This window comes from Lissotriton helveticus, chromosome 5_1 (assembly GCF_964261635.1).
Source record: "Lissotriton helveticus chromosome 5_1, aLisHel1.1, whole genome shotgun sequence".
Classification (NCBI taxonomy): domain Eukaryota; kingdom Metazoa; phylum Chordata; class Amphibia; order Caudata; family Salamandridae; genus Lissotriton; species Lissotriton helveticus.
Window position 1 is genome coordinate 1,241,920,024 of NC_136065.1, and position 24,418 is coordinate 1,241,944,441.

General features: G+C 45.8%; 3 protein-coding genes across 7 annotated transcripts in view; 1 reads left to right on the forward strand and 2 right to left on the reverse strand.

The window, feature by feature from the left end:
• IKZF5 (IKAROS family zinc finger 5) overlaps window positions 1-17,741 on the reverse strand; it is a 98,916-nt gene extending 81,175 nt beyond the window's left edge. For 2 of the 5 annotated variants that reach the window (XM_078644000.1, XM_078643998.1), the window contains exons 1-2: window positions 17,562-17,720; window positions 2,614-2,735 (exon numbers count right to left, since the gene is read on the reverse strand). The gene's annotated coding sequence lies outside the window, so the exon portion shown is untranslated. Of the gene's footprint in view, window positions 1-2,613; window positions 2,736-17,561 lie in introns of all 5 variants that reach the window. The other 3 variants (XM_078643997.1, XM_078644003.1, XM_078643999.1) reach the window with 3 other exon arrangements.
• The window catches only part of LOC144755257 (uncharacterized), an 82,209-nt gene that overhangs the window by 51,617 nt on the left and 6,174 nt on the right, over window positions 1-24,418 (reverse strand). The window lies entirely within an intron of this gene.
• ACADSB (acyl-CoA dehydrogenase short/branched chain) overlaps window positions 18,124-24,418 on the forward strand; it is a 299,742-nt gene continuing 293,447 nt past the window's right edge. The window contains exon 1 of the mRNA XM_078643996.1: window positions 18,124-18,272. Coding sequence (XP_078500122.1) covers window positions 18,243-18,272 — 30 coding nt within the window. The 5' untranslated portion in view covers window positions 18,124-18,242. The remainder of the gene's footprint in view (window positions 18,273-24,418) is intronic.

Sequence of the window (24,418 nt, forward strand, 5' to 3'; positions counted from 1 at the left end):
ACTCTGGCTTTGAGTTCCGTTTATAACAATTTAACCCAACTTATAAAGACAGGGCCAAAGTCCATACCTTGCAATTCTGCCCACAAACATTTCCAGTTCACTGTTTCGAATATACATTACAAGTAGAAGAATGCTATTGCTTACTCTAGTGGAGAAGTGTGGCTCAATGGTTAGAGCGGCAGACCCTGATGCAGAGGTCTAGCCCGGGACCAGGGTTCAATTCCCCGCCTCGGCGGGTCTTGGGCTAAAACATTCCACGGACCTGATAATTCTCGCCTAGGTGCCTATTGCAATCATGGAGTCCCACTCTGCAACTCTGAGCAATAGCTTGCTTAATCTCCACAACGGCCCCCACAGCGCTAAGGATGCCTGGCCTCCACCTTGGGGGTGCCCAGGAGTGGACACCTCACAGGGAAAGCCAGGATGGGTTCCACAGCGGTATTCGTACAAGCGCCTTGAGACCCTTGCGGGTGAGTAGTGCGCTATACAAGTATCAATTTACATTTACATTTACATTACTCTTCTTCAGATGCCTTCAACAAATGCATATGTCTCCCAATAGCTTTTACCTCCTAAAAATGTCTACGGCAAAAGGCTTTACTTAACAGCTTAATGTTAGTATGGAGCATCGACAAAGGTCAATAAGATGTAAACAATGCAGGGTCCTTGCCCTCTTTGGGAATCAAAACCATAAGTGTCTCTCTCTCTCTCTTTGTGTGAGGAAGCTGCCCTCTTTCACGGATCTCAATGTACACCTCGGCAGTTTTTCTTACTTGAGCGAAGGCATCATTTGATAAACCTCTGCTGGGATGCCATCTGCACCTGGCACTTTATATTTTTTTCATACCATACAAAGCCTCCGTCAGATCTTCCAATCTGATAGAGGAATCCAAAAGTAGACTTTGCTCGCCCCAACAGGTGTGGGTGTACTGCTTCTTCAAAGTTCTTCTCCATCTCATCTGGGGGCCCGGCCAGCTCCTGAGAAAAGTAGTCTTTCAAATATGCACTACACTCCTCATTAATAGGGCCTCTTGCCACAATACCCAGGCACCTTGCATTCTTTAACGTTAGTAAACGGGGTTGTAACCTCTCTCTCTCTCTCTTTAACAACCAGCCTAATATTAGACCAGACCTACCCCCTTCTCGGAACAGTTTGTCTGTATTGTGTGTGTGTGTGTGTGTACTTTCTTGCCTAGACTAAGTATCTTTCATCTGTCATATAGTTGTTACCCACTGCCAGGCAGCCGTAGGATCGGTCAGCATCTGGTAGTCCTGCTGTGCTTGCATATTTTCTAAATTGGATGAAGATCAGTCCAACTGTCGCTTAACTCCAAATATCAGTGCCATACACTCCCCTCTAAGAGGGCCTCTGTATGCCTTCCACTCCTTAGCTCAACTCTCAGTTGACTTGTGACTGGGTGCGAAGAAATGTCTCCTTCATATACCACATGAAAGCCCCATTTGTCAATACGTCTATGTGCATTGACCATAAAGGTATATACGTCCTAGCACATCTCGGCTTCAGAGTAAGGATCAAAGGTACGTGATCGAATAAAAACCTGTTTAAGTGGGAGATATCATCAAACACTGCAATGTCTTCTCTATGTCACAACACACAGTACAGTCTACTGTGCCTTCCATGTACAGTTGAATAATAGGAGGTGGTCTTATCATGTGGGTGGCAATGACACCAGATATTTACTAGGTTAAAGTCAGAAATAACCAGTTAAAATTATTTCTATACCCGGTTTTATACCAGGCTTTACGGGGGTGGCAATACTTAGTCCAATCTTCAATCCAAGACAATTAAAATGACCCGACCATATTAACGTGCTACTAGCATAATCAGCTACTAGTCATAGTTTCAGGAAAGAATGTTTTATCATCCACATTAGGGGCATAGAGTTAATCAGGCAGGTGCCATAATACTCAAGATTTCCGCCACTTAAACATATCTCCCCTTTGGGTTTATCATCGTCTCAAGGGGCGTAAAAGGAGTGCCTGCTGCTATCCATGTAATCACTCCCCTAGCATAAAATGAACATGTAGCAGCAAACATATGTCCCCATTTAGCCATTTTTTCCCCTCAGCCATCAGTAAATTTGTTTCCTGTAACATTAATATTTGGACTTTATATCGCTTGAGGTAGGAGTACACCGTATACCGTTTCCCTGCCAATTTCGACCACCCTCCTCCCCCCTGTAACCAAGGAGCATTTAAAGCCCAAATAATATTAGATGACCTCATATGGGTTATCCATACTGTTCCGATAGCACAGCCGGAGGAATGGTTGCCATACCCAGAAAATTTGTTAAATCAATCACCAATGAAATTACTCACTTTTTCTCTTCAATAAATTACTAAAATCATGCAAGGAGAGTCAATTCTTTCCTCTTGAAACCTTGCTGAAGTGATGTGATGGTTTCATTGAAATAAATAAATAAATACTAACACCCCATAAATTAATTCCTATTGTCCCATTTTAGTGTTATGCTCAGATTTTAAAAATATGCACACCTTCTATCACTGAGAATCAACAAAATAATTATGCAATTAGTGGTTCCTTGGCAACACAGGTTTATGCCCAGCAGAGGTACAACAGGACATACTAACCTTGCAGAGGTGATAATTGACAGGGTAGAGGCGGAACACCACAATGTCCTTCATATCCCTTGATGTCGAGAAGACATTTGGCCAAGTGCAGTGGCCACTGCATTGGTTTGGACGTCCGTTACCTGTTATCAAGTGAATATAAGCTATGTTTTATGTCTCAAAGGCAATGGTAACTATAAGTGGCCACTTCTCTACCCCATTTAATATTTCCCATGGTACTAAGCAAGAAAACAAGGATACCCCGTTCCCAACTCTATATGCTCTGGGACCATTTTAAGGGTTTTGATGAATACATCAAATGGAGTTAGATTTCAAGTGGTGTGTTAACAACACTCTAAACCGCAGCTCAGCAATGCATGTGACTGAAGCTGCTGTCACCCAACTTGGTAAGGTTTTGGATATAAACTTAAGATAAACACAGGTGCCAACCATAGGCCAAGAACATCCATATGATGCTCAATTAGTCTCAAAGATGAATTAACTGGGGTATAGCTAACAACAGATTAAGACCACACAGACCCAGTAACTATGCACCCACTTTGTAGGCAGCCACAGGTTCTATAAGAAATGGAAACAGCCCCCCCCCCCACACCTTTAAATTATTAGGGTGTGCTGACCTGATTAAAATGATTCTGTTACCCAAATTATTGTATCTATGTCATGCACTTACCCTAGATCTTCGGATGCCCTTTTAAAAAAAAAAGAAATTGTCTATATCAGCATACATATGGGCCCATAAAAGACCATGGTGAGCCCTTCCATATTTTTTTTTACTTCTCTTGGCAAAGGGAGGATGGGCACGCCCTAAACTCTTGCTCTGTATTGGTCAGTTTTAATCAAATGCTAACCAAATAAACAAAATATGAATCAACAACAATTTGGTTTACTATCAGCCAGTCTTATTACTTCTTTTCTAGATATCCACTCCAAAAAGACTTCCAAAACATGTTATATTCTAGGTTATCAAAACACTAGTCTCGAGAGACATCTGCACATGCCACCACATCCTGCAAAAGCATGGCTATCAACCACTATGTTCTAAATAGTTTTAAGGTGCATAACCACTCTATATGACTAATGCAAACTTAAAATCCTTGCACCAATTATTTTTCCATGGTTTGTAAAAACTACATAAAATGGAACAGTTACACAATTTGGCATTTTATATCATGAATTCTTTATGTACTTAAAAATTAAAGAAAGTCTCAGTTCGGTCAGGACCAAGTTAGATGCAGAGTCTTTTGCAAAAATCTGTCTTTTGCTAGTAAATCCTGACAACACAAACTTTTCATGTGTTCACTGATGCACTGGAAAACCAGCTGCTGCAGTGTACCATTAAAAGTTCAAACTGGCTGAGTAAGGCGATAACCCAATAGATGTTTAACCAATCTCTGCCTATGGATTTTTTTAGTTACATCACTTGCCAAATGTACTTTGCAGTACTACTCTAATCTACATGACTTGCATATTATCCTGAAAAGGATTACTATAGATAAGCCTGATTTATCAGCTGTTTGCCACAGATGCCAAATTCATTTGGCAGTTGGTGTACATGCGTTCATAAGTTATCCTTTGATCAGATCCTAATGGGCTCTAATTTTACAACGAAATAGCTGTGGTGGCTGTACATCTAGTTACCTATGAATGCGGGTGACATCTAGACTTACATCTAATTTAGTTTTCCTTGACATTCTGATTGCTCGCCTGCTGCTTGCACAATACTGGAAGGTCTTTACACATCCAGCTATTAATGACTTGTTCCTAAAGGTATTTGATATATTCGCATTTAAAGAACGGACGTGTGCAACTAAAGGAACTAAAAAATCTAGGCAAACCTGGTGATCATTCAATGCTGTTCTCCAAGTAACAGGGTGGCACGAAGATGTTGCTATCCTTTTTAACGATTCACAATGAAAATGGTAACTAACACAGATCAAATCTCTGTATAAATTGGATTCTGAACTATTTATATTAGAGGCCTATATTTGTATCAGTATTTGATTCTACTGAGGGGCCAACTACTCTCTTATACTTTTAAAGGAGGACATGGTTTTGGAGTGTTGTAAGAACACATAAATGCACCTGGAGGGTACCAAACTTCAGGGTCCTCGCATTTTAAAACTGGCAGTTACAGGAGATCCTTTTTGTTTTATGGTCACCCGAGAAAATGGGCCTGGGGCCACCCACTGGATCTACCAGCGAGCAGTGGCACCTTTCATTTATATTCAGGCGCTAATCTTTTTAGATCATTTGGGGCTAGACACCTTAGGATTCTAGAATCAGAGTGACTGGCCACAAACAACTGTTCGCAACACCTGAAGTCAAGAGCCATCCTTGCTGTCTAGGGCTGTAGCTCCGGGTTCTGGCAGGCTCCCTGGAGTGGGGGGGGGGGGGGGGTGATATCTAAGACTTTTGGCTGGGCTGCAGCCTGTTGGGATATTGTTTTTTGGAAAACTAGTCAGTATGAGTGCAGAGGACTATTATGAGGAGGAGCAGGGCCAGTACCTACTTTTCGACGACCAACTCTTTCAAGCGGTTGATGCATCAATCTTTAAATGTGTAAATGATGTAGTGGCACCCATGGAGGAGCGTCTCAGAAACCGCATCATAGCGGAATGCGCCAAGTTGGCTCACGCCCGCTTGGACCCCCCTAGTTCTGTACCTACCTTGCCCCAAGGGGAGGGTCCCCCATTATCAAAGAAGGGTCATGTGGAGGAGGGCCTGGAGGGGTTCCAGGGGGTGGATTTGGACGCTTTCGACCGCCTCCTGTGCCTTCTCTGGCCCTGACCCACGCGGAATCTGTTGGGCCAGACTCGCCATCCATGGATGGGGGTTCCCCAGCGGATTCAGACTAAGAGGAGGGGTCTTAGGGGTCTTGGCGACATATTCCACCTTCGGTCAGCTGCCTGGGCGCCTGGGGACAAGGTGGCCGAGTTCGTGGCGGGCCGCCTCCGCAAGCCCTTAGAGAAAGAAGCAAGATGCTGTTTGAGAGCTGAATTTCCTCGCCCCACTTTGGAAGGGAAGGTGGCCTGCCCACCAGAGATTGAGTCCCAAGATGGCCACCTTCCTGGCCAAATGTATGAAGGACACCCGCAAGGGTATAGATCACTCCTGGCGCTCCTGCCAGGAAAAGCTTCTTGACGCGGTAGGGCCCATGACAAAAATCTTGGATATGGCGGAGGAGGCGAAGGTGTCTGGCTCAGTCATATCCCCGGACGTTCTCTCGAATTGGGCACAGCTGGCGATTATCTTCTTGGGTAACGCCAACTGTGCTCTCTCGACCAAACGGAGACACTCACTCCTCATTAACTTGGACCCCAAGTTAGGCGACCTGGCATCTTCGGAGGCCGGGGCAGTTGCACAGGGGGGCCTCTTTGGGGACCCCTTTGTGAAGGAGTTGAGCAAGTTCGTGGCCACCTTCACGAGCTTGGATAAGGCCCAGTCCAACATCCAACGGGTCTTCCAGAACCGTTTTTCCAACGGGGCCGGTCGTGGCAGGGGCCGCGCGACCGGCCTTGGCCAGCAATCTAATCCCGGTAGGGGACAAGGCTCCGGGCAGGGTCAGTACAGCACTTCCGCCAATTATACCAACTTTTATCCGCCGAGGGGACAAAAATGCCGTGGAGGATACAGGAACAACGCAGGCGGACCTGCAACCAGCGGTAAGTCTGATTCCTCCTTCTCAAGTCTGTATTGGGGGTCGGCTAGCGTCCTTCAAGAGGCATGGAGGGCAGTCACGACCAATGCCTGGGTCTTGCAAACAATCCAGGGCTTCCACATCGAGTTTTACGATTCACCCCGCCAAAGGGGGCTTCCTCGGCCTATCTCCTTCTCAGAGGCCGACGCCCGCCTGGTCAACGAGGAAGTCTCTGAGCTTCTGTGGAAAGGGGCCATTTGCTGGTGGTTTTTTCAGCAATATCTTCCTTGTGGAGAAGATCAACGGGGGCGGCGTCCGGTCATCAACCTGAAAGAGTTCAATGGATGGTTGGTGTACCGGCACTTCATGATGGAGGGGATTCATTTCCTCGGGGATGTTCTTCGGCCGGGTGACTGGATGGCAAGGCTAGACCTCGAGAATGCATATTTGGTCGTACCGATCCATCCGCCTCATCGTCGTTTTTTGCAGTTCCAATGGAGGCAGCAGATTTACGAGTTCACCGCCCTTTCGTTTGGGCTGTCCTCAGCACCCTGGTGCTTCACAAAGGTCCCCCACCCAGCGGTGGAGTTCCTGCAGTGTCAGGGGGTTCGGATGATCGTGTATTTGGACGACATCCTCCTGATGACACAGTCCACTCAGACATGGCTAGGTCAGGTGCGACAGACAGTTTCCCTTTTGTAGAGTCTTGGGTTTATCAACGGGGACAAATCAGATCTCACCCCGACGCAAAACATTGTTTTCTTAGGTTTTGTGGTGGAGTCGGTCCACGCGTCTTTGAGCCTTCCCTCTCGCAAGATGGCCAAGATCCGGCATCTGCTACGTCAGACCATCTCCAAAACTCATATTTCCCTCCGCCACATTGCCTGGGTGGTAGGGCTGCTGTCATCATCCATCCAGGCAATCTTCCCGGGGCCCCTGCACTATCGTGCGCTGCAGCGCTTGAAAGCGCACCATCTCAGAAGAGAGTTGTCCTATGACCAGTTGGTTCCTCTGTCCGACGAGGTCAAGGAAGAGATGTTGTGGTGGCTGGCCCATATGGATGCCTGGAATGGCAGGGCGATGTTTGGGGCAGCTCCTGACATCGTCATAGAGTCGGACGCCAGCAGATCGGGCTGGGGAGCCCGCTGCAGCGATTTCTCTACTAGAGGCGCTTGGTCGTTAGACGATGAAGAACTCCACATCAATTGCCTGGAGCTGTTGGCCGGCTCATTCGGGGTTCAGTGTTGGACCTGGGACAGGGTTCGCTCGTGTGCCCTGTTGAAGATGGACAATGTCTCTGCGGTGCGTTACATCAACCACCTGGGAGGCTCCCGGTCCAAGGCCCTAGCGAACTTGGCGAAGGAGTTCTGGGGGTTTTGCTTGGCCCATCACATTTCAGTGACGGCAGAGTACTTGCCTGGTCAGGCCAACCAGGTCGCACTCCCGGCATTTGAGGGACTCCAGTCAGTGGAAGCTGGATGTTCAGGTCTTTCAGTGGTTGGTCGGTCTTTGGGGCCCCTTCTCAGTAGACCTATTCGCGTCGTGCTTGGATCACCAACTCCCGAGATTCTACAGTTGGAGACCGGATCCGCTAGCGCAGGCAACTGATGCTTTTCTGCAAGAGTGGAGTCAGGAGAGGAGTTACGAGTTTCCTCCATTCTCCATGATTGTCCTCCGTCAGAAGGCAGAGGTGGTGTTGGTTACACAGCTCTGGAGGTACCAAGTGTGGTTTCCAGTTCTTCTGGAACTTTCTTGGGATTCTCCAATCCTACTCCCCCTGTTTCCTCATCTTCTTCGGAATCCGGAAGGAGAACAACATTATCTGGTCACTCAGGGCTCTCTCCTCCTCATGGCATGGCACATTTCAGGCGACGTTGGTCGCTCCCAGGCCTTTCGGGACCAGCTGAAACTCTTTTTATCAAAGGCATGGGCCGCCAGCACCTCAAAGCGTTATCGGTCCGCCTGGACGAAATGGCTACGTTGCTGTCTTTGACGGGACCTGGATCCCGTGGTCGCAGGAATCGTACCCATCCTGAATTTCTTGGCTGAGTTGGCAACAGACGGCCTGGCATACCGAACCATTAACGCTATGCGTTCCGCTATTTCTGCGGGTCATGAGCCGATTGATGGTGCTCCGGTGGGAGAACATCCTTTTGTTTGCTGGCTCTTGAGGGGTATTCGTTTGTCATTGCCCCCGGAACCGCAGTACTCCGTCCTGTGGGATGTTAATGTGGTTCTCAATCTGTTCTTTTCCTGGCAACCTAACAGGTACCTCTCCCTGAAGGAGCTGTCAGCTAAGCTGGCCATGTTGTTGTGTTTGGTTTCTTGCCGCAGAGTTTCGGATGTGCGTGCGCAAGATTTTTCTGCACAAGTTTTTTCCCCGGATGGGACCTTTACGATTGGTCGAAGTACAAAGTCTGCTTCTAGAACAATTTCCTATCCGGTCTTTGCGGAAATGCCCAAGCTCTGTGTGGTGCAGTGTCTCAAGGCCTACGAGGACCTAACCTTAGAACTACGCCATCCGGGCAAAAGACAGCTCCTAATTGCTTTAAAGAAACCGCACCAAGCAGTCTCTTTCCCAACCATTGCAAGGTGGGTGCGCTGGGTCATGCCGGAGGCGGGTATTGACACAAAAAAGTCTAGAGCTCATTCAGCCAGAGGTGCCATGGCCTTGAAGGTGTTTTCTCTAGGCGCTCGATTGGAAGATCTTATGCGAGCTGCGGATTGGTCCTCAGATTCCACTTTTAAACGGTTCTACTTTAAACCAGTGGTAGATGTTGCACATTTAGTGGCGAGTAAGCTTTGAACTAGCATAATCGGAGCCTCTGGTCTGGCCTTAGAATCGAAATTTGCCTAGCTAAGTAACGGTAAGTTTCAATTCTATTAAAACCATGGAGGCGAGGATTATCCCTCCCGCGGCACAGTGGTGCGAACCCGCCTGTACGGCGGTAGGTAAAAGAATTTCCTTTACTTCTGTATATTTGGTATACGACTGCTTGCCTTCATGAATATCCTTTGGTTGGTTGAGGTTCTGGTTTTCTCAGGCACTTTACAATGGTGTCTTGTGCTTTAGGACATGATGGTGCCAAACAAGACCAGTGACTCCGAGGCGTTCACGCGAAGAAAGAGGAGTGACAACCAGGATGAAGGACCTTTCTAGGTCATATTGACATTAAGGAAGGACTATGGACTGGTGTTACCTGATAGACTCATGGATGTTGCAGTCTGTTCAGGCTTATTGGAATTTTACTTTTTTTTTTCCAGTTGGATGTTTCCCATGGATAAAAAGAAAGGTGTTTATATGTTCATAATGCTGCTGTGGGAAAATGGATAGAATTAAGCGAAGAAAGAAACAGCATAATCCTCGCCTCCGTGTCCTTAATAGAATTGAAACTTACCGTTACTTAGCTAGGCAAATTTCGATTCGCAGTGTATGTGCTGGAGTGTCCGTGTGGCCTGCGCTATGTGGGCAGCACTAAGCTGCAGGTTCACAAACAGATACTCGAGCACAATAACCCATAATGATGCTGTGTATCCCGTGGCAAGACACTTCAAAGAACAGCATGGCAGTGACATACAACACTTGAAATATTTTGCCATTGATACAGTCTAGCCACTTAGAAGGGGTGGTAACCGAGAATATCTCTTGCTCAAATTGGAGACCCAATACATATTAGAATTAGATTGCAAAGTACCGCAGGGCCTGAATGCAAGTGAGAATTTCTTCACTTGCTTATAGGATTCTATGTCTCATGCATTGGTCCTTTGCACTCTCCTTTTAGCTGAAACAGTAGTATAATTGCTTTTTTATCTGGAACATAAATTTTAGGGTAATTTACTAATTTTTACACATTTGAAACTTCACTGCGGCTGCAATTTAGTATGGTGAGGGCACTTTATGATTTTATATGCACTAGCACTTTAAGAAATATAATCATGGATTTAAGCCCACTTGGGCAGGATGTGTCTCAAAACACAATGCAAAGCATTTGCCATCATGTGTATAATTGACTTGAATGAAGTATGAGCAAGGGTATGGTAACACAACATTTGATCTGTGGATCTGTCACAGTGGTCAAGTAGCTGTGTACACATCGGGAAGGATGAGAAGGAGTTTGGAGGCGTTTTGTATATTGTATGCATGGCCCAGATTTCTCATATCTGATTATAGACTGAAAAGTTTTACCCCGTTATCCGCAGAATGGGCACATTTAAAATGACATATCGAGTATGTCTTTAACATGGTTTTTAATTGAATTTTAAATTGTGTGTTAACTATGCCCAATATTTATATTGCTCTGAGAATAAGTATTTATTTATTTATTGTCAAGCACATTTTGCACATATTTATATCTATTTTAGAACTATTTATATGTGTTACCGTGTTAAGCATTGGGGAACTACAGAAAGTGTTTTGTCTATTTCCATGAAGACGATATTCACAAGTGTTTTACTGAGCACTGTCACTTTATAAATTAAAAAAGGACTCAGTTTTGCGTCATGTGATCAAGGCCTTGTGTTAGGCAGAAACGCGTCATGGCGGAGGTGCGGGAGTTTGCCTAATAAACTAAGCATTTGCACTAAATCCTGGGTCTGCTATCTCGTCAATGTTGCAGCTTGGTGACGGATTCCTGTGGATGGATGGATGGAAATATATATATATATATATATATATATATATATATATATACACACACACACACACACACACACACATATACATACATACATATATATATATATATAAACATATATATATCTGAGAGGATCTGACCATATACAAGGCCTGCCTCTGATCTTTGACATTTGGTCACACTTGCTTTGTCGGGAGTGATTCTGGGCATTCAGCAAAAATACGTTGCTACTGCTAAATCGTACTCCCTGCGATGACTTCCAACAAGGTTTCTGTCATTTGAGCATTCTACAGGTCATTATGTTGGTCCTATACATGACATGAAAATCAATATCTATTGAAATAGACTAAATTAAGGATTAATTCATGTACCTGGACTTTACTCACTACTTCTTAAATAATCATATTTAATACTTACTGGAAAACTGAATACTCTCACCATATTTATACTGCCTCAACATATGTTTTTGGATTGTTGTCTTCCTCATGCACACTCTGTTGAAGCAAACTAATAGGATGTCACTTATATCGTAAGTAGCAGGGTATGCTTGGGTTTCAGCATCAGTATATCTAGTATACCAACAGATTTTACAAATTGTGTTTCATTATTGTTAAATGTGTGTGTTTGTTAAACTGATTCACAGCTGCTCTTTTATAGCTGTTCCTCTTGGTCATAAACCAACATCTTTCCAAAAGTAGTAGAGCTTCTTCCCAGTCTTTATCACAGGACTAAGTCAAGCAGGACCATGTTCCTGTTCAATCCTGCCTTTGTAGATGTTGGAAGATTCCCCTTCTTGAAGTCCACCCAAATACAAGCTCTTTGGCCTAATTTTCAAGCCCTTAATTCCGCTATATAGATACTTGGGAAAGCAAAAGGCAAAAAGTATTAGCTTATTTAAAATTGAACTACTCATCCTATCAGGTGGGGTGCATGCTGAGTTTTTGGCCCTTTCTGTCCTGTGCATGCTAGGCAGTCAGTTAGAGGTCAAAATGATCAGATTCTGTCAAGGTGGCTCACAGCTCAGATGGAATAAGCAAGTTTCTCTGGTTATGAGAAAACGGCCAGATCTACACAATAATAGTCAAGTTTCAGTGGAGTATTTTACACACGACAAGAGTAGTAAATTAAGTTTCCTTCAGTGATACAGAGGTGACATGGTGTGCAAAATAACCATGGATTGGGATGCGGCCTACAGTAATTACCAGTGGCTGAGATTAATTCAACAATTCCATCCATCACTTTTTGTATACTTTAGCTTTTAAGTATTACAGCTTGTGTTCTTAAACCGGCCGCCGCAGGGAGTACAAAACATTAGGTCAAAAAGCTGTGTGCTTCGACTAAGGATACCAGAAGAATGATGTCACGTGGATCAGAAAGCTACATGCGTACATTCGGTTGCTGTAAGACAGGTTAGGGTTCCAGAGATACGTGTACACTGATAGGTAGCGACATACGCGAATGGCTCAGGACTGTGTGCTTGTACTCAGGGGTGGGATAACATGTGGGGGTCCCATGGAGTCCCTGTAAACAAAGTCTGATGCCAGTGGCCGAGCACACAGCTTAAAAGTGGTAGCCGGTCGGCAGTCACAAGTTTCCCCTTCGAACAGAGCCAAAGGCAGTGTGACAGCGATTCCATCAGAGCCTGCAAGCAGTGCTAAAAAATAGTTTTCAGTGCTGCATGAGTCAAAAACATCACACCCCCCCCCTTCAGCCCCAACACATGTGGCATGAGTTCCAAGACACTCTGCTGACTCCAATTCAGTCTGCCCTGACGGTCACTTCTGGATGACACAGATGAGTCCAGCAGCAAAGTACTAAACAGAGTGCAATGGGGGCAGTGTCCGAGCGTGGGGGTGGGCATGGAAAACACATGGCTAAAGGGGACAAAATAATTCTGCCTCCATTTTTCAAAGTAACTACATATAAAATAAAGCACACATCTTAAACTAAAGATAAACTCAAGTTTAGGTAATTGGTGGAAAATGCACTCTTTCACTTTATGCAATATCAAATGGTTAATGAAAACTCTCTTCAGATGTCTGTTTGTGTCTGAAACCAAAGGGAATGAGAACTGAAGCCTGGCTGGCGCAATAGGAAATAGTGACTTGCCTACTTACAGCGCTACCTAGGCCCATCCTGCTACTGAGAAAGCACTTTGACTATCCAAGTCATTAATTGTATTACACAAAATCCACAGGAGAGAGCGAGCAACAGGGTTAGTAGGGTGGGGGAGGGATAGTTGGGGAGCAAGTGGGTGGGTCTAGAATGCGTTGTGAGTAAAATAGAGACATTTACTACTGTATGCAAACCTAGAAGGGAACGATCTAGGGGACAGGGCTCTGCCTCTTGTCTATGGAAGGTGAGAAAATTGAAAAACGTGATGTATTGCATATATGATGTAACGACTGTACACGATTGTGACGAATATACATTCACGAATAAAGAGTTTTAAAAAAAAATTGTATTACACAAAATAAAAGATAAATGCCACTCAGTGGCCACCAGCAACAAAACAACCTACATCCACGCCAGTGAAATAACCTGGTCCCACCACTCAATAGTTCACTTCCACATCGCCATCACAACCAAGCCCCAGAGCAACCTCTCCAGCACCCCCACTGGAGCTGTCGCAAGGTATCAAAGAACCTCTGGTCACACACCTTAGACGCATTACCACCATCCCCCTCACTCAACCCTGAAGAAGCAGACAGAAACTTAAGCACCTGGATCTTTCATTGCGCTGAGATAGTAGTTCCCCTCAAACCCTTCGTCCCTCGCAAACCCCCCCACAGGGCCACTTGGTTAACAGAGGAACTCATTAACACCAAACACAACTGCAAGAAACAGGAAAGGACATGGCAACCCAACAAGACCCCCTTCAACAGGAAGATACTTAAAAACGCCCATAACAAATACCACTCCCAAATAAAGAATACCATGAAAGAGACCTCAACAACTGCCTAAATACCAGCTCCAATCACAGCAAAGAACTCTGCACAACCCTACAGCGACAGAGAACGCCATCAACCCCTTCTAGGACCACTGCGACACCCTTGTGGAATTTGTCCACAATAAAATAGCAGCAATATAAAAAACACTTCGACCTCAACCCCTTCTTGACACCCTCAGCACAATATACACCAGCAACTGCAACACCCCACCCACCATCTCCAAATGGGAACCCCTCACCAGGCAATACCACAGTCACCCTCATGAGCTCTAGCCACTCCAGAGCCCCAAGGGACTGAAGAAATATAAAATCGATATCATGTAATATTGGCCTAATGTATCCAATATATTAGCATACCATCTTTGGTTTCGCCCCTCCATTGTGAATATGCTCGAATCATGTATACATTAAGAATCAGGCCTTTTTCTGAAGAAACGCCATGTTGGTTTCATTTCTCTGTACCTCTTGCTAGGAAAACACGTGACCTGCCACTGTGTAGAGATAGAGAGAGAGCCTAAAAGGTCGGCCTGGGCTATGAATGGACCATTGATTCTAACTTAGGAAACTGAAGGTCGCATCTGCCTTTCTTGTGGGATGAGCAATTCTTTCAGACGCTGTGCCTGTACTCCCGTGCTCGAGAACGAAAGGGAGGCACCTTTACTGACCTACCCCCTAAATAGTTTAAGCTGAGTTTCGAATCAATCATCAATTGTGCCTTATATGGGCTTTCCTGTTGGTTTCACAAGAAGTGGTACTTTTCCATGTACGGGGGTTTCATGAGGCATGCTGAAAGTATATATGCACTGTGTTGAATGTAATCCAGCGGTTTCCTCTGCGCACTTTTGAGGGTGAAGGCGAGAGAGAGGCTCCCCTATATAGGGCGCTTTGCAAAATAAACGATTGACCCTCCTCCATTGCCGACTGACTGATTCTTGGTACATAAAGTATATGGGCTATTGGTTAGTATAGCTATATGGTCTATTTTTTCTAGTACTACAGGACCCCTGCCCATACCACATGCTCAACAGAGGAACCAACGCCATCAGCAAGAAACTCATTCTTAACACCTCCATCTCAGAGGCCTGCTTCTCCACTGCATGGAAGCACGCAGAAGGCAAACCTCTTTTTAAAAAAAACTTCTGCAGGCCCAACTGACCTAAAAAATACTGACCTATTTCGCTTCTTCCTTTCCAAGCTAAAGTCATGAAAAAAGCGATTAACATCCAACTGACCAACCACCTTGAATCCAGCACAGTCCTGGGCCACTCACAATCTAGCTTTGGCGTCAATATCAGGACAGAAACAGCCCTCGTATCAGGCACAGTCAACATCAGAGCCCTCATGGACAAGGGCAAACCCCTGCCCTCATCCTGCTGGACCTCTCAGTGGCTTTCCACACCATATCACACCACACACTCCTTCAAGGCATCAAACAGATTGGCATCCAAGGAGAAGCTCTCTAATGGATAGCCTCTTTTCTGACTGGCAGACTCAAAGCATCCACCTCCCACCCTTCGCCTGACCTCCACAAAAAATTATCTGCGGAGTCCCCCAAGGCTCCTCCCTCAGCCCCATCCTTTTCAACACATACATGGCCCCCCTTGCCACCCTGGTCAAATCCCACTACATGAACATCATATCCTACACAGATGACACCCAACTCATCCTGTCCCTCTTCTCAGATCCCACCAACACAAAAGCCAACTCCGACAGGTGCATGAACAATGTCACCAGCAGGATGTAGAGCAAGTGCCTCAAACTGAACACTGACAAAATAGAGGTACTTATCTTCGGGACCTCTGCCTCCCCTTGGAATCACACCTGGTGGCCCATCGAACTAGGCCCCTATCCCGAGCCCACAGAGAAGGCAAACAACGTAGGCATTATTCTTGACAGCAACCATCCATGAAAAGACAGGTGAACACCGTCGCCTCAGCATGCTTCCACATCCTACACAGGCTAAAGAAAATCTTCATATGCTCCCCACAGACACCAAAAGCACCATCGCACAGGCTCTTGTCACCAGCCGCCTGGACTATGGAAACACCCTATACATAGAGATCAACAGATATCTCCAAATCAGGCTCTAAACAATACAGAATGCTGCCATAAGGCTGGTCCTCGACCTCACGAGATGAACCCAAATGACCCTCCCACCTCAGAACACTACATGGTTCCCCCTCAGCAAACGTTGCCTCTGCATACTCCTCACCCACACCTACAAAGCCCTTCACAACAAGGGCCCAGCTTACCTCAACCAGAGTGTGAACTTTCACCAGCCCACGGCACAACTCCGCTCCTTTTCCCTCTATCTTACCCTTTCCTTCCATATCCGCAGAAGCAGAGTCCGCTCCTTCTCCTACCTCATACCCAAACTCTGGAACGACCTACCCCTGCCCTTGGATCTGTACTTAAACTATTGGAGTTCAGGAAGAGACTGAAGACCTGGCTCTACAACAAATAGCTCGGGAACAGCGAGTAGAACCCCCCCACCCCCACCTGGAAACCCTCACAGGTGATAAGTTAAACTTTCAAACTTCCAATTGATTGTCACACATTTGGCTGTAGAATGTTACTCCCAAGTATACAAAAACCATAGAAATTTCACACATAAGCAATCTGAAAATGTCGTACCTCTGATGGATGTATGCTGCTTATATTGAAGCACAGAGATGTATATATGTAAGTCCCAGAAATAGTGACGAGAACAAATACAACAAGATGTACATGCGAGTCAGAGTGCATGTGTGTCTGCGTGATTGAACCAAAAGTAGGATTTTTTTGTAAATGTGTAAGGGCTGAGGTATGCCTTGAGAGCGGAGATGGTGGGCTTGAGGGTACATGGCTGTGTGCTTCAACTAGAAGATACTGTGGGGTGTGTAAAGGTACTTTTGTGTAACTACACCTGGGGCAGAAGATGCGTGAAGGTTTATACGGCCCAATCCCGGTAAGGTATAAACCTACTTGGTTTACATCATACCAGCATAGCGTGGTTACTACAGGTATGTGCTCGCAGTCAATACATATTATTCTCCTTGATAGGAGAGCTATGTGTGGTGCATTGTTTGTGAATGTTCCATCGCTGTGCAGTTACATTGAAAGACAGGAGGGGGTGTAACAGTGTGTGGCTTACTGTTGCAAAGTAAGAATCTTCAGGAAAGCAAGATGTAGGTTCCAAGTTATATCTTTGCTTGTAGTTCAGTAACAAGAAGCTTAAGGTAGAGCCAAGATGATAATTAGGCATAAAGTACGCCCCACCAGGAGCTGTTCCCTTGAGTTCAGCCATGAGTCAACTGTCACATATAAGTCACACCACATTCCGTGACAGCAATGAACATTCTAAGTGTTCCTAGGCTGAACAAGAAAGGAAGACAGGGTGGAGAGAAAGAAGAGAAGGAAAGATCTTATAACACTTACATGGATGGGCGAACCGAGCGTTAGTAAATAGTGGCGATTTGTAAAGTCCATGAAGGGTCATGACTGTGCTTCCAATGAGAGGCGCGAGGGTCACAAGAATGTGTTCAAACCAATTGATTAGGTGAGTGAGAATCAACGTGGTATTTGCACTGTTTAGATCATTGGCCGCCATGAGTACGAGAGGGATCGGTAGGGGTGTTGGGACCGCAAAGCTGTGTTTTACATGGAGACCTGATGGAGTGTTTTTCAACTCATCCACGAACCTTTGATCTCTCTCGTTCCTATCCGTCCCTGTTACCCAGCCCCTCACCTCAGTCACGTTCACGACTCCGCCCCAAGCCATTATGCCCCCTCTCCTCCTCCCGGTCTGGTCGCTTTCGGGGCCTGAGACTCCGGGAGCACCGGGCCCGCGAGAGGGGCAACGCGCTTGCGCCGACCCAAAGAAACTACACTGACGCCATTCTTAGTCGGCAGTGCGCCTGCGCTGTTTATTAGAACTACTTCAGGGTCGACACTAGACTACTGGCAACCACTTGCGCGTTACAAGCTGCAGACATCTTTAAGTCAGGCAAGACTTTGGGAGTGAAAGAGCCCTACTAGAATACTGCACTCAAATTCAACAGTCGCTACTTTACATATTAAAAGTAAAATCGGCCTACAGAAATGCACTTGTGTTAGTATTTTGCAAGGATATACATACAAGCAGTAAAATATCCAATAGGGCTTCGAAAATAAAGGAGGTCTTATCATTTCCAGAGAGCCGCGCACATATGCCAGTCTCGTTCAAGTTACTTCAGACTGCAAGCGGTCTTTTAAACGTGTCCTACCCTCTCCCGTCAGTCGGTTTGTAGTCCGTTTTTTATTTCAAACGAACTCCTCCCCTACAGTGTCATTGTGTCGCGGGCGGTAGATACAGCTTATCAGAGTGGTTATTCGTAACGAGTTGGTGCTAGCTGTCTGAGCGGTTTCAAGGGTGTTCTTATTAGCAGTCATGGCGGTAATGATGCGTAGGGGAGCTCAGGTGAGCCAAGCTGCTGGACCATTTTCAAGTTTTTTTATAGAGTGAACTTGACCCGAAATAGAGCGCTTTATATGAGAACTAGTTACATTACACATGGACACATTACTTTTTGGTAGGGAAAGAGAGATTAAGCGATTTGTCCAGAATCACAATATGTTAAGCGTTATTGCCAAGCCTCGAACACGCTTCCCCAGCATCAAAGGCGGTTGTTCTGGGCATTGTGCCACGACTTATGCATATCCCCTCAGTTACTCTCTTACCCTTCACCGGAACTGTTTTAGGGTATAACTTGCTGTCATTTAAAAGACATATCTCGGCCATGGTAAGCAATTATAACACCTATATATCGGCACTCTGCAGTGGCGCAACTACACCCAAACTTCATGCAGTGGGTGTCGATACTCGAGACGTGCTTAAAAAAGCCAGTATTAGACCACACAATAGCAAACCCAATACATCGGATTTAAAAGCATTTAAATGTTACAGTATTTTCATGCTTTAGCACATTAAAGCCAGATCTATTAGCTTTGCCAGTGCATTTCCACGAGGCAATGAGCTCAGACAGTGCCCACCAGACTTGGCAAGCATCTGTTGTCTGCAAGGTCTTTGACACCGAACGAGTCCAGGGCCTGGTGTGCATATCTGACACAGAAAAGAAAGCACTGAAGACTTCCTAGAAAGGTGTCTTTTCTTACTAAAAGCGATACGATGTGTATAATAAACTTCCCAAATACCACAGGAACCTGCTCTCACAGATATTGAGAAGTATACATATAAACCCCTTTAACGGTGTGGGTCATGTATTGCAACAGGGACAATCGTGGGATGCTTCTATCAGGCTGTCACAAAATGAGGGGGTTCACCAGGAGCTCAAAAGAAAGGGGCATACACATAGCATAATAAGTGGGTTATCTGGTTACAGTGTCAAAACATGGATGTATTGTTATGTTATGTTAGGGTTTTTTTGTAAAGCGCACGTACGCCCGTGGGCTTCATGGCGCTGTTGAAGTAGGAACCTAACACAACAACTTACTGAAAATAAGCCTGTCTGAACAGCCAAGTTTTATAAGTATTGGTATTCATATAGCACAGAACTAGCTGAGGAGAAACAGTATGTTGCACATTATAGGAGGCAATGTAGGAAAATGCAATACTGTATACACCAAGTGGAGGCTTAAATCTATTTTTAACATGCATTTACTCTAGTGTCTTACATGTTTACATTTTAGGCACAGTGTGATTAAGTAATTTTCTCAGAACTACACAACTTTCAGTCAAATGCCATGCTGGGGTCAAACCAAAGTCCCCAAAATCGACAGCTTAGACACTACACCCCACCTCCTTTCTTAGTTGATGTAATAAAACATTCAAAAATAGGTTAAGAGTTCAGAACATAGTTGAAAATTCTTAATAGGTTGGCCTTCATCAAGTCTTGTGAATAGTCATAATCCATTGGTATTTTACGATAGTCCTTAGGCTGTGTTCCTCACGCAATCTAGTGAATAGATCGAATGCAAATTATTTTGGTATGTAGGTGTTATACATGGTTATCCCCTTGATTACACTTTCTCTTGCTTAAGTTTCAGGAGTGTCTATTTACATATCACAATGGTTTAAAGTCATGTGTATATTTAGAGAGCGAGGGGTAGGGGATATTATACGGATAACTGTGAAATATGGTCCGATATTACCAACGAGGAGTTCTGATGATATAAACCACGAGTCCAAAGGCCAAGTGGTTTCTAAATGTCATCATCACCTCAAGATGGCCATATTAGACCCTTTTACACATGGTATGCATTTGTTTATAGTACTTGGTTATTTTGAGGTAGTTCACTTGAAATAGCAGTTTTCTTCAAAGTGCTTTCAACAATGGGCACTAATGACAATGTTTTTTTTGTTTTACCTGTCACAAATAAATTCTTAAAAAAACAATGGGCTATGGTGTGATCTGCAAATGTATGCATTTCTGTGGACTACCGAATTTACCACATAACTATGGATTTACTGAGTTTGCCACATAATTTGCAACATGTATCTATTTTACTAAAAATGTTGTTTCTAGTTCAAATGGAAATGTGTCACATAATTTTCATAGTTTTTTGCATAATTGAGATAACTCACATTATCATTTTCCAACTCTGAATTACTGTGTGCATTCGCTTTGGTGTGGAACTTTTTTTTTGTTAACTTCTCCTGGCTGCACGCATTTACAATACTTCTACTAAAGCTGTTCACACTGTTTAAGTCCCATTCACCTTCAAGATAAGATCTTTTCCTATAGAGAAGGCAGACAGCTTCTAACAATATGCTGGGATGTTTGGTTTTTACTCTGTCGTGTAAAGCTGATCTTTTAGCCTTAGAACGTTTGTGGAATTACATATTTATGCCTTAGTACCTTTCTTTGAACTTTGTAGGCATTATCTGATTGAATTTTTCAACTTAATCTGTTTGGTCATTATGATCAAATTCTAAATGTTGTAATATTTATTTATTTATTTATTTATTTTAAGGTTTTATAGAGCGCGTAGTAACCCTAGAGCATCCCAGCGCTAGAACCAGAACTCAGGAGAGGTCAGAATCGAAGGGGGGGTGTAGGAAGGTAGAGCCCTGACTATGGTTGCCCCCAACTTTTTGCCTGGTTGTGAGAAGTTGGCCTGATGTGCAGTGCTCACTATTCTAGTGATCACTATATATCAGTCCAAACAACCCTTATTGATGATTGGTTGTAAGTCAACCTTATAGACCAGCTATCCTAGTAGCATGGATACGAGCAGTCTAAGGCTAAGACTCTAGAGGGCGTGTTAAGCCAGCTGTTTTACCATCACATTACCCCTTGAACACCCAGTGAAAGGACACCACACAAGTTGTTATGAAAATAAACAGTGTATTTATTTATAACAAGACTACCCTGGCTCTTTATGAGACAGGGAGCTAAGCACACAACAAAACTCTTACGAAAATACTTTTAAGTTAGCACGTTACACAAATGCCCGAGGGGCACGAAAAACCATATACACTAAAAGTGGAATGCGAATTACTAGCAGGTAAGTAACAGTTCTAATAGGCTTTGGAATCGCTAGGACTGGACTAGGGAATCGTTAGATTACTACTAGGAGGCCCAGGGGACTCGGGTGCAGAGTGTGCACTCTCACGCGGGATGCGGGACAAAGTCTATGGAGGCTAGTAAAGGCAAAGTTAGTGTTCACGGGCGAACCCGACCTGGTAGGAAGAAAACGACAGTGGATCCTGACCCTTGGATAGTGAGGCTATGCTGGGACACCGGAGTGCCGAAGTTACCTAGCCCAGGGGCTGCAGCTGCATAGGCCTGAAAAGACGTCGGGGATCTCGTTGCCGGACCGGGAGCCTGGAAGGAAGAAGTTGCTGGCAGGCGACCAGTGAAGGAAAGTTCGATGGATCCAAGCCTGGATCAAGGAAGAAGAAAACCTGAAAGCAGAGGGGACCAAGTTCTTGAATCACTAGCCAGTGATTACGTGGGCACCAGGATGGCACCGGGCGAAGTCACCGCAGTCAGGTGAGTGGGCGCTGCTGGGCTCTGCAGTCTCTCGGACCAGGAGGCGTTGTCGGCGACCAGGATGGAGGTGCGAGCTGTCCCACGAAGGATGAGGTCGTTGGCGTCGAAGTTACCCAGGATTGGGCAACAAGCCTTGGCTAATTCAAGCCCACGCGGTGGACTCAAAATGGCGTCTTGAGTGGACCAGGAGGGTCCAGGGTGCTCCTCTTCGGGAAGGGAGCAAGGGCCAGTCTGGAGCAACCAGACCAGCAGCAGAAATGTCGTCGGGCGTCGTCAGGGAGGCCACAAGCCAACGGGCTAGTAGCCAAACAACGCGGTGAGCAGCGGAAAGCAGAAGGGCCCCACGCAGATCGTGGAGATGCTGGGGGGCTGCTCTTCGGTGCTGGAGCTGCTCAGGGTGGGGGCTTCTCGGACCCCAAAGCACTCACCAGTGGAATACTCGGCGGGCTTGCTGTGTAGAAGTCGTGCAGTCTTGGCGATGGCCGGTCCCTCGAGGTCTCGTCGCACCCACGGTTCTCAGCTGTGCTGTAGAGGTGGGTAGAGGTCAGAGGTGCCAGGGAAGCCGGGTCTCGTCGAGCTGGGCAGTCGGATTCCGGAGGAAGGACGTGCAGCAGACCGCAGTGTTCTGTAGATGGTGCCTGCGGGTGCAGGGTGACTACTCCTTAGTCACAAGGGAGAAATCTTAGGAAGAAGTCTTGAGTTCCTTTCGCAGAAAGTAGTTTCAGGATTCAAAGATGATCTGATTTGGAAGGGGGCCAGTCTCTACCTTTATCCTGTAAAAAGGGGCTGGCACGCGACTAAGTCCTGCCCTATGGGTGGGACTAGGAGGGGGGTGGTTACACCCACTTCCTTGGCGGGCTTTTCCCCAGCACAGGGTCTGGAATGACCCTGGAACTGGTTCAAGCCGGCCTATGCATAGTGAGCACCGGGGTGCTACTTGCAGTCACCTTCCTCTAAAGCCCTGCCTACCTATAATACACAAAACCCTGTCTGGGACGGTGCTGGCACCGCCCCTGGCAGGAAACCCTTTGTCCTTATCTCCTGCTCTGGGAGGACTCCCAGCAGCAGGAGGGCAGACTTGTGTCTCGGTGGCAGCATCCATTTTGTGGATGCTAAGGCTCTGTCTGACGTTTAACCGGGTTATAGGTTACAGGCATGTCGTGTCCCTCTAGAAGGGTGGAATGCTAACCCCGTCGCCAGAATTGGCGAGGGGTTAGTATTCCAAGTCGTATGACACCTTACTCGACATGTTTTGATAAAGCGATACCAGAGTTGGCACATAACCGCGAGGATTATAATGCACTTAAGAGTATATGGTATGCGATATCATGGAAACGGCTAAGGGATAGATCCCGAAAGCCGCAGACAGGCTCAGCTCATGCCAGGGCACCATCTCACACGATTCCAGGCACTCTGCCTTCAGGATTGTTAAGGCCTGCCATAGGAGTGACTGATAGGAGATCTGTGTGTCCATTTTAGGGTTAGATATAGGTATACTATATCTAAAGCAAAGGGTGAGTACACCACCTTGCCCCAGCTGTCGTGCAGCCAGTTGTGTCAGATTTAGGTAGTCAATCCAGGGGTGGCACAATACGTGCTTCAGCCCCTGGGAGACCTCTGGGTGCACCTCAGCCCTGGGTACAGGGACTTGGAGAGGGCCCAGTGCCAATTCAGTACCTGGGTACAATTTGGATAGAGAGAACAGCTAGGCTGTGGGTCTGATTAGCAGGCCCACAGCCAGGGAAAGTCGTAAACCAGTGCAGCAAAAAGCAAAAATCTGGGTGATCATAGGATTGCAGACCCTACTCTCCTACATGACCCCCCCCCAAACTTTGGGACAATAAACTAACCTTGACCAGGTGAGTCTTCTTGCTCTAAGTGGAAATACCTGGAGAGCCCATCAGCATTGCTGTGATCAGTCCCAGGTCTATGCTCCACTGTAAAATCCATCCCCTGTAGGGAAATGGACCACCTAAGCAGTTTGGGGTTTTCACCCTTCATCTGATTTAGCCACAAGAGGGGCTTATGGTCTGTCTGAATGGTGAAGTGAGTGCCAAACAAGTAGGCCCTCAGCTTCTTCAGGGCCCAGACCACAGCAAAGGCCTCCCTCTCAATAGCTGACCAATTTTTCTCTCTGGGTGTCAACCTCCTACTAATGAAAGCAATAGGCTGATCATTACCATCAAAATTCAGTTGAGACAGAACAGCTCCCACACCCAACTCAGAAGCATCTGTTTGGACAATGAATGGCTTGGAGTAATCTGGACTCTTGAGGATAGGTGCTGTGCACATGGCCTGCTTTAGGTCATTGAATGCTTTCTGACAGCTTGCTGTCCACTGAACTTTCTTTGGCATCTTTTTGCTTGTCAGGTCATTAAGGGGGGTCACTATGGACCCATAATTTCTGACAAACTTCCTATAGTACCCAGTCAGGCCCAAGAAAGCTCGAACCTGAGTCTGGGTGATTGGAGGAGTCCAGTCCTTGATGGCCTGTATCTTACTCTCCAGTGGCTGAACCTGGCCTCCACCTACAAGGTGGCCCAGGTATACAACCTGTGACTGCCCTATCTGGCACTTTGTGGCCTTGATAGTGAGGCCTGCCTTTTGCAGG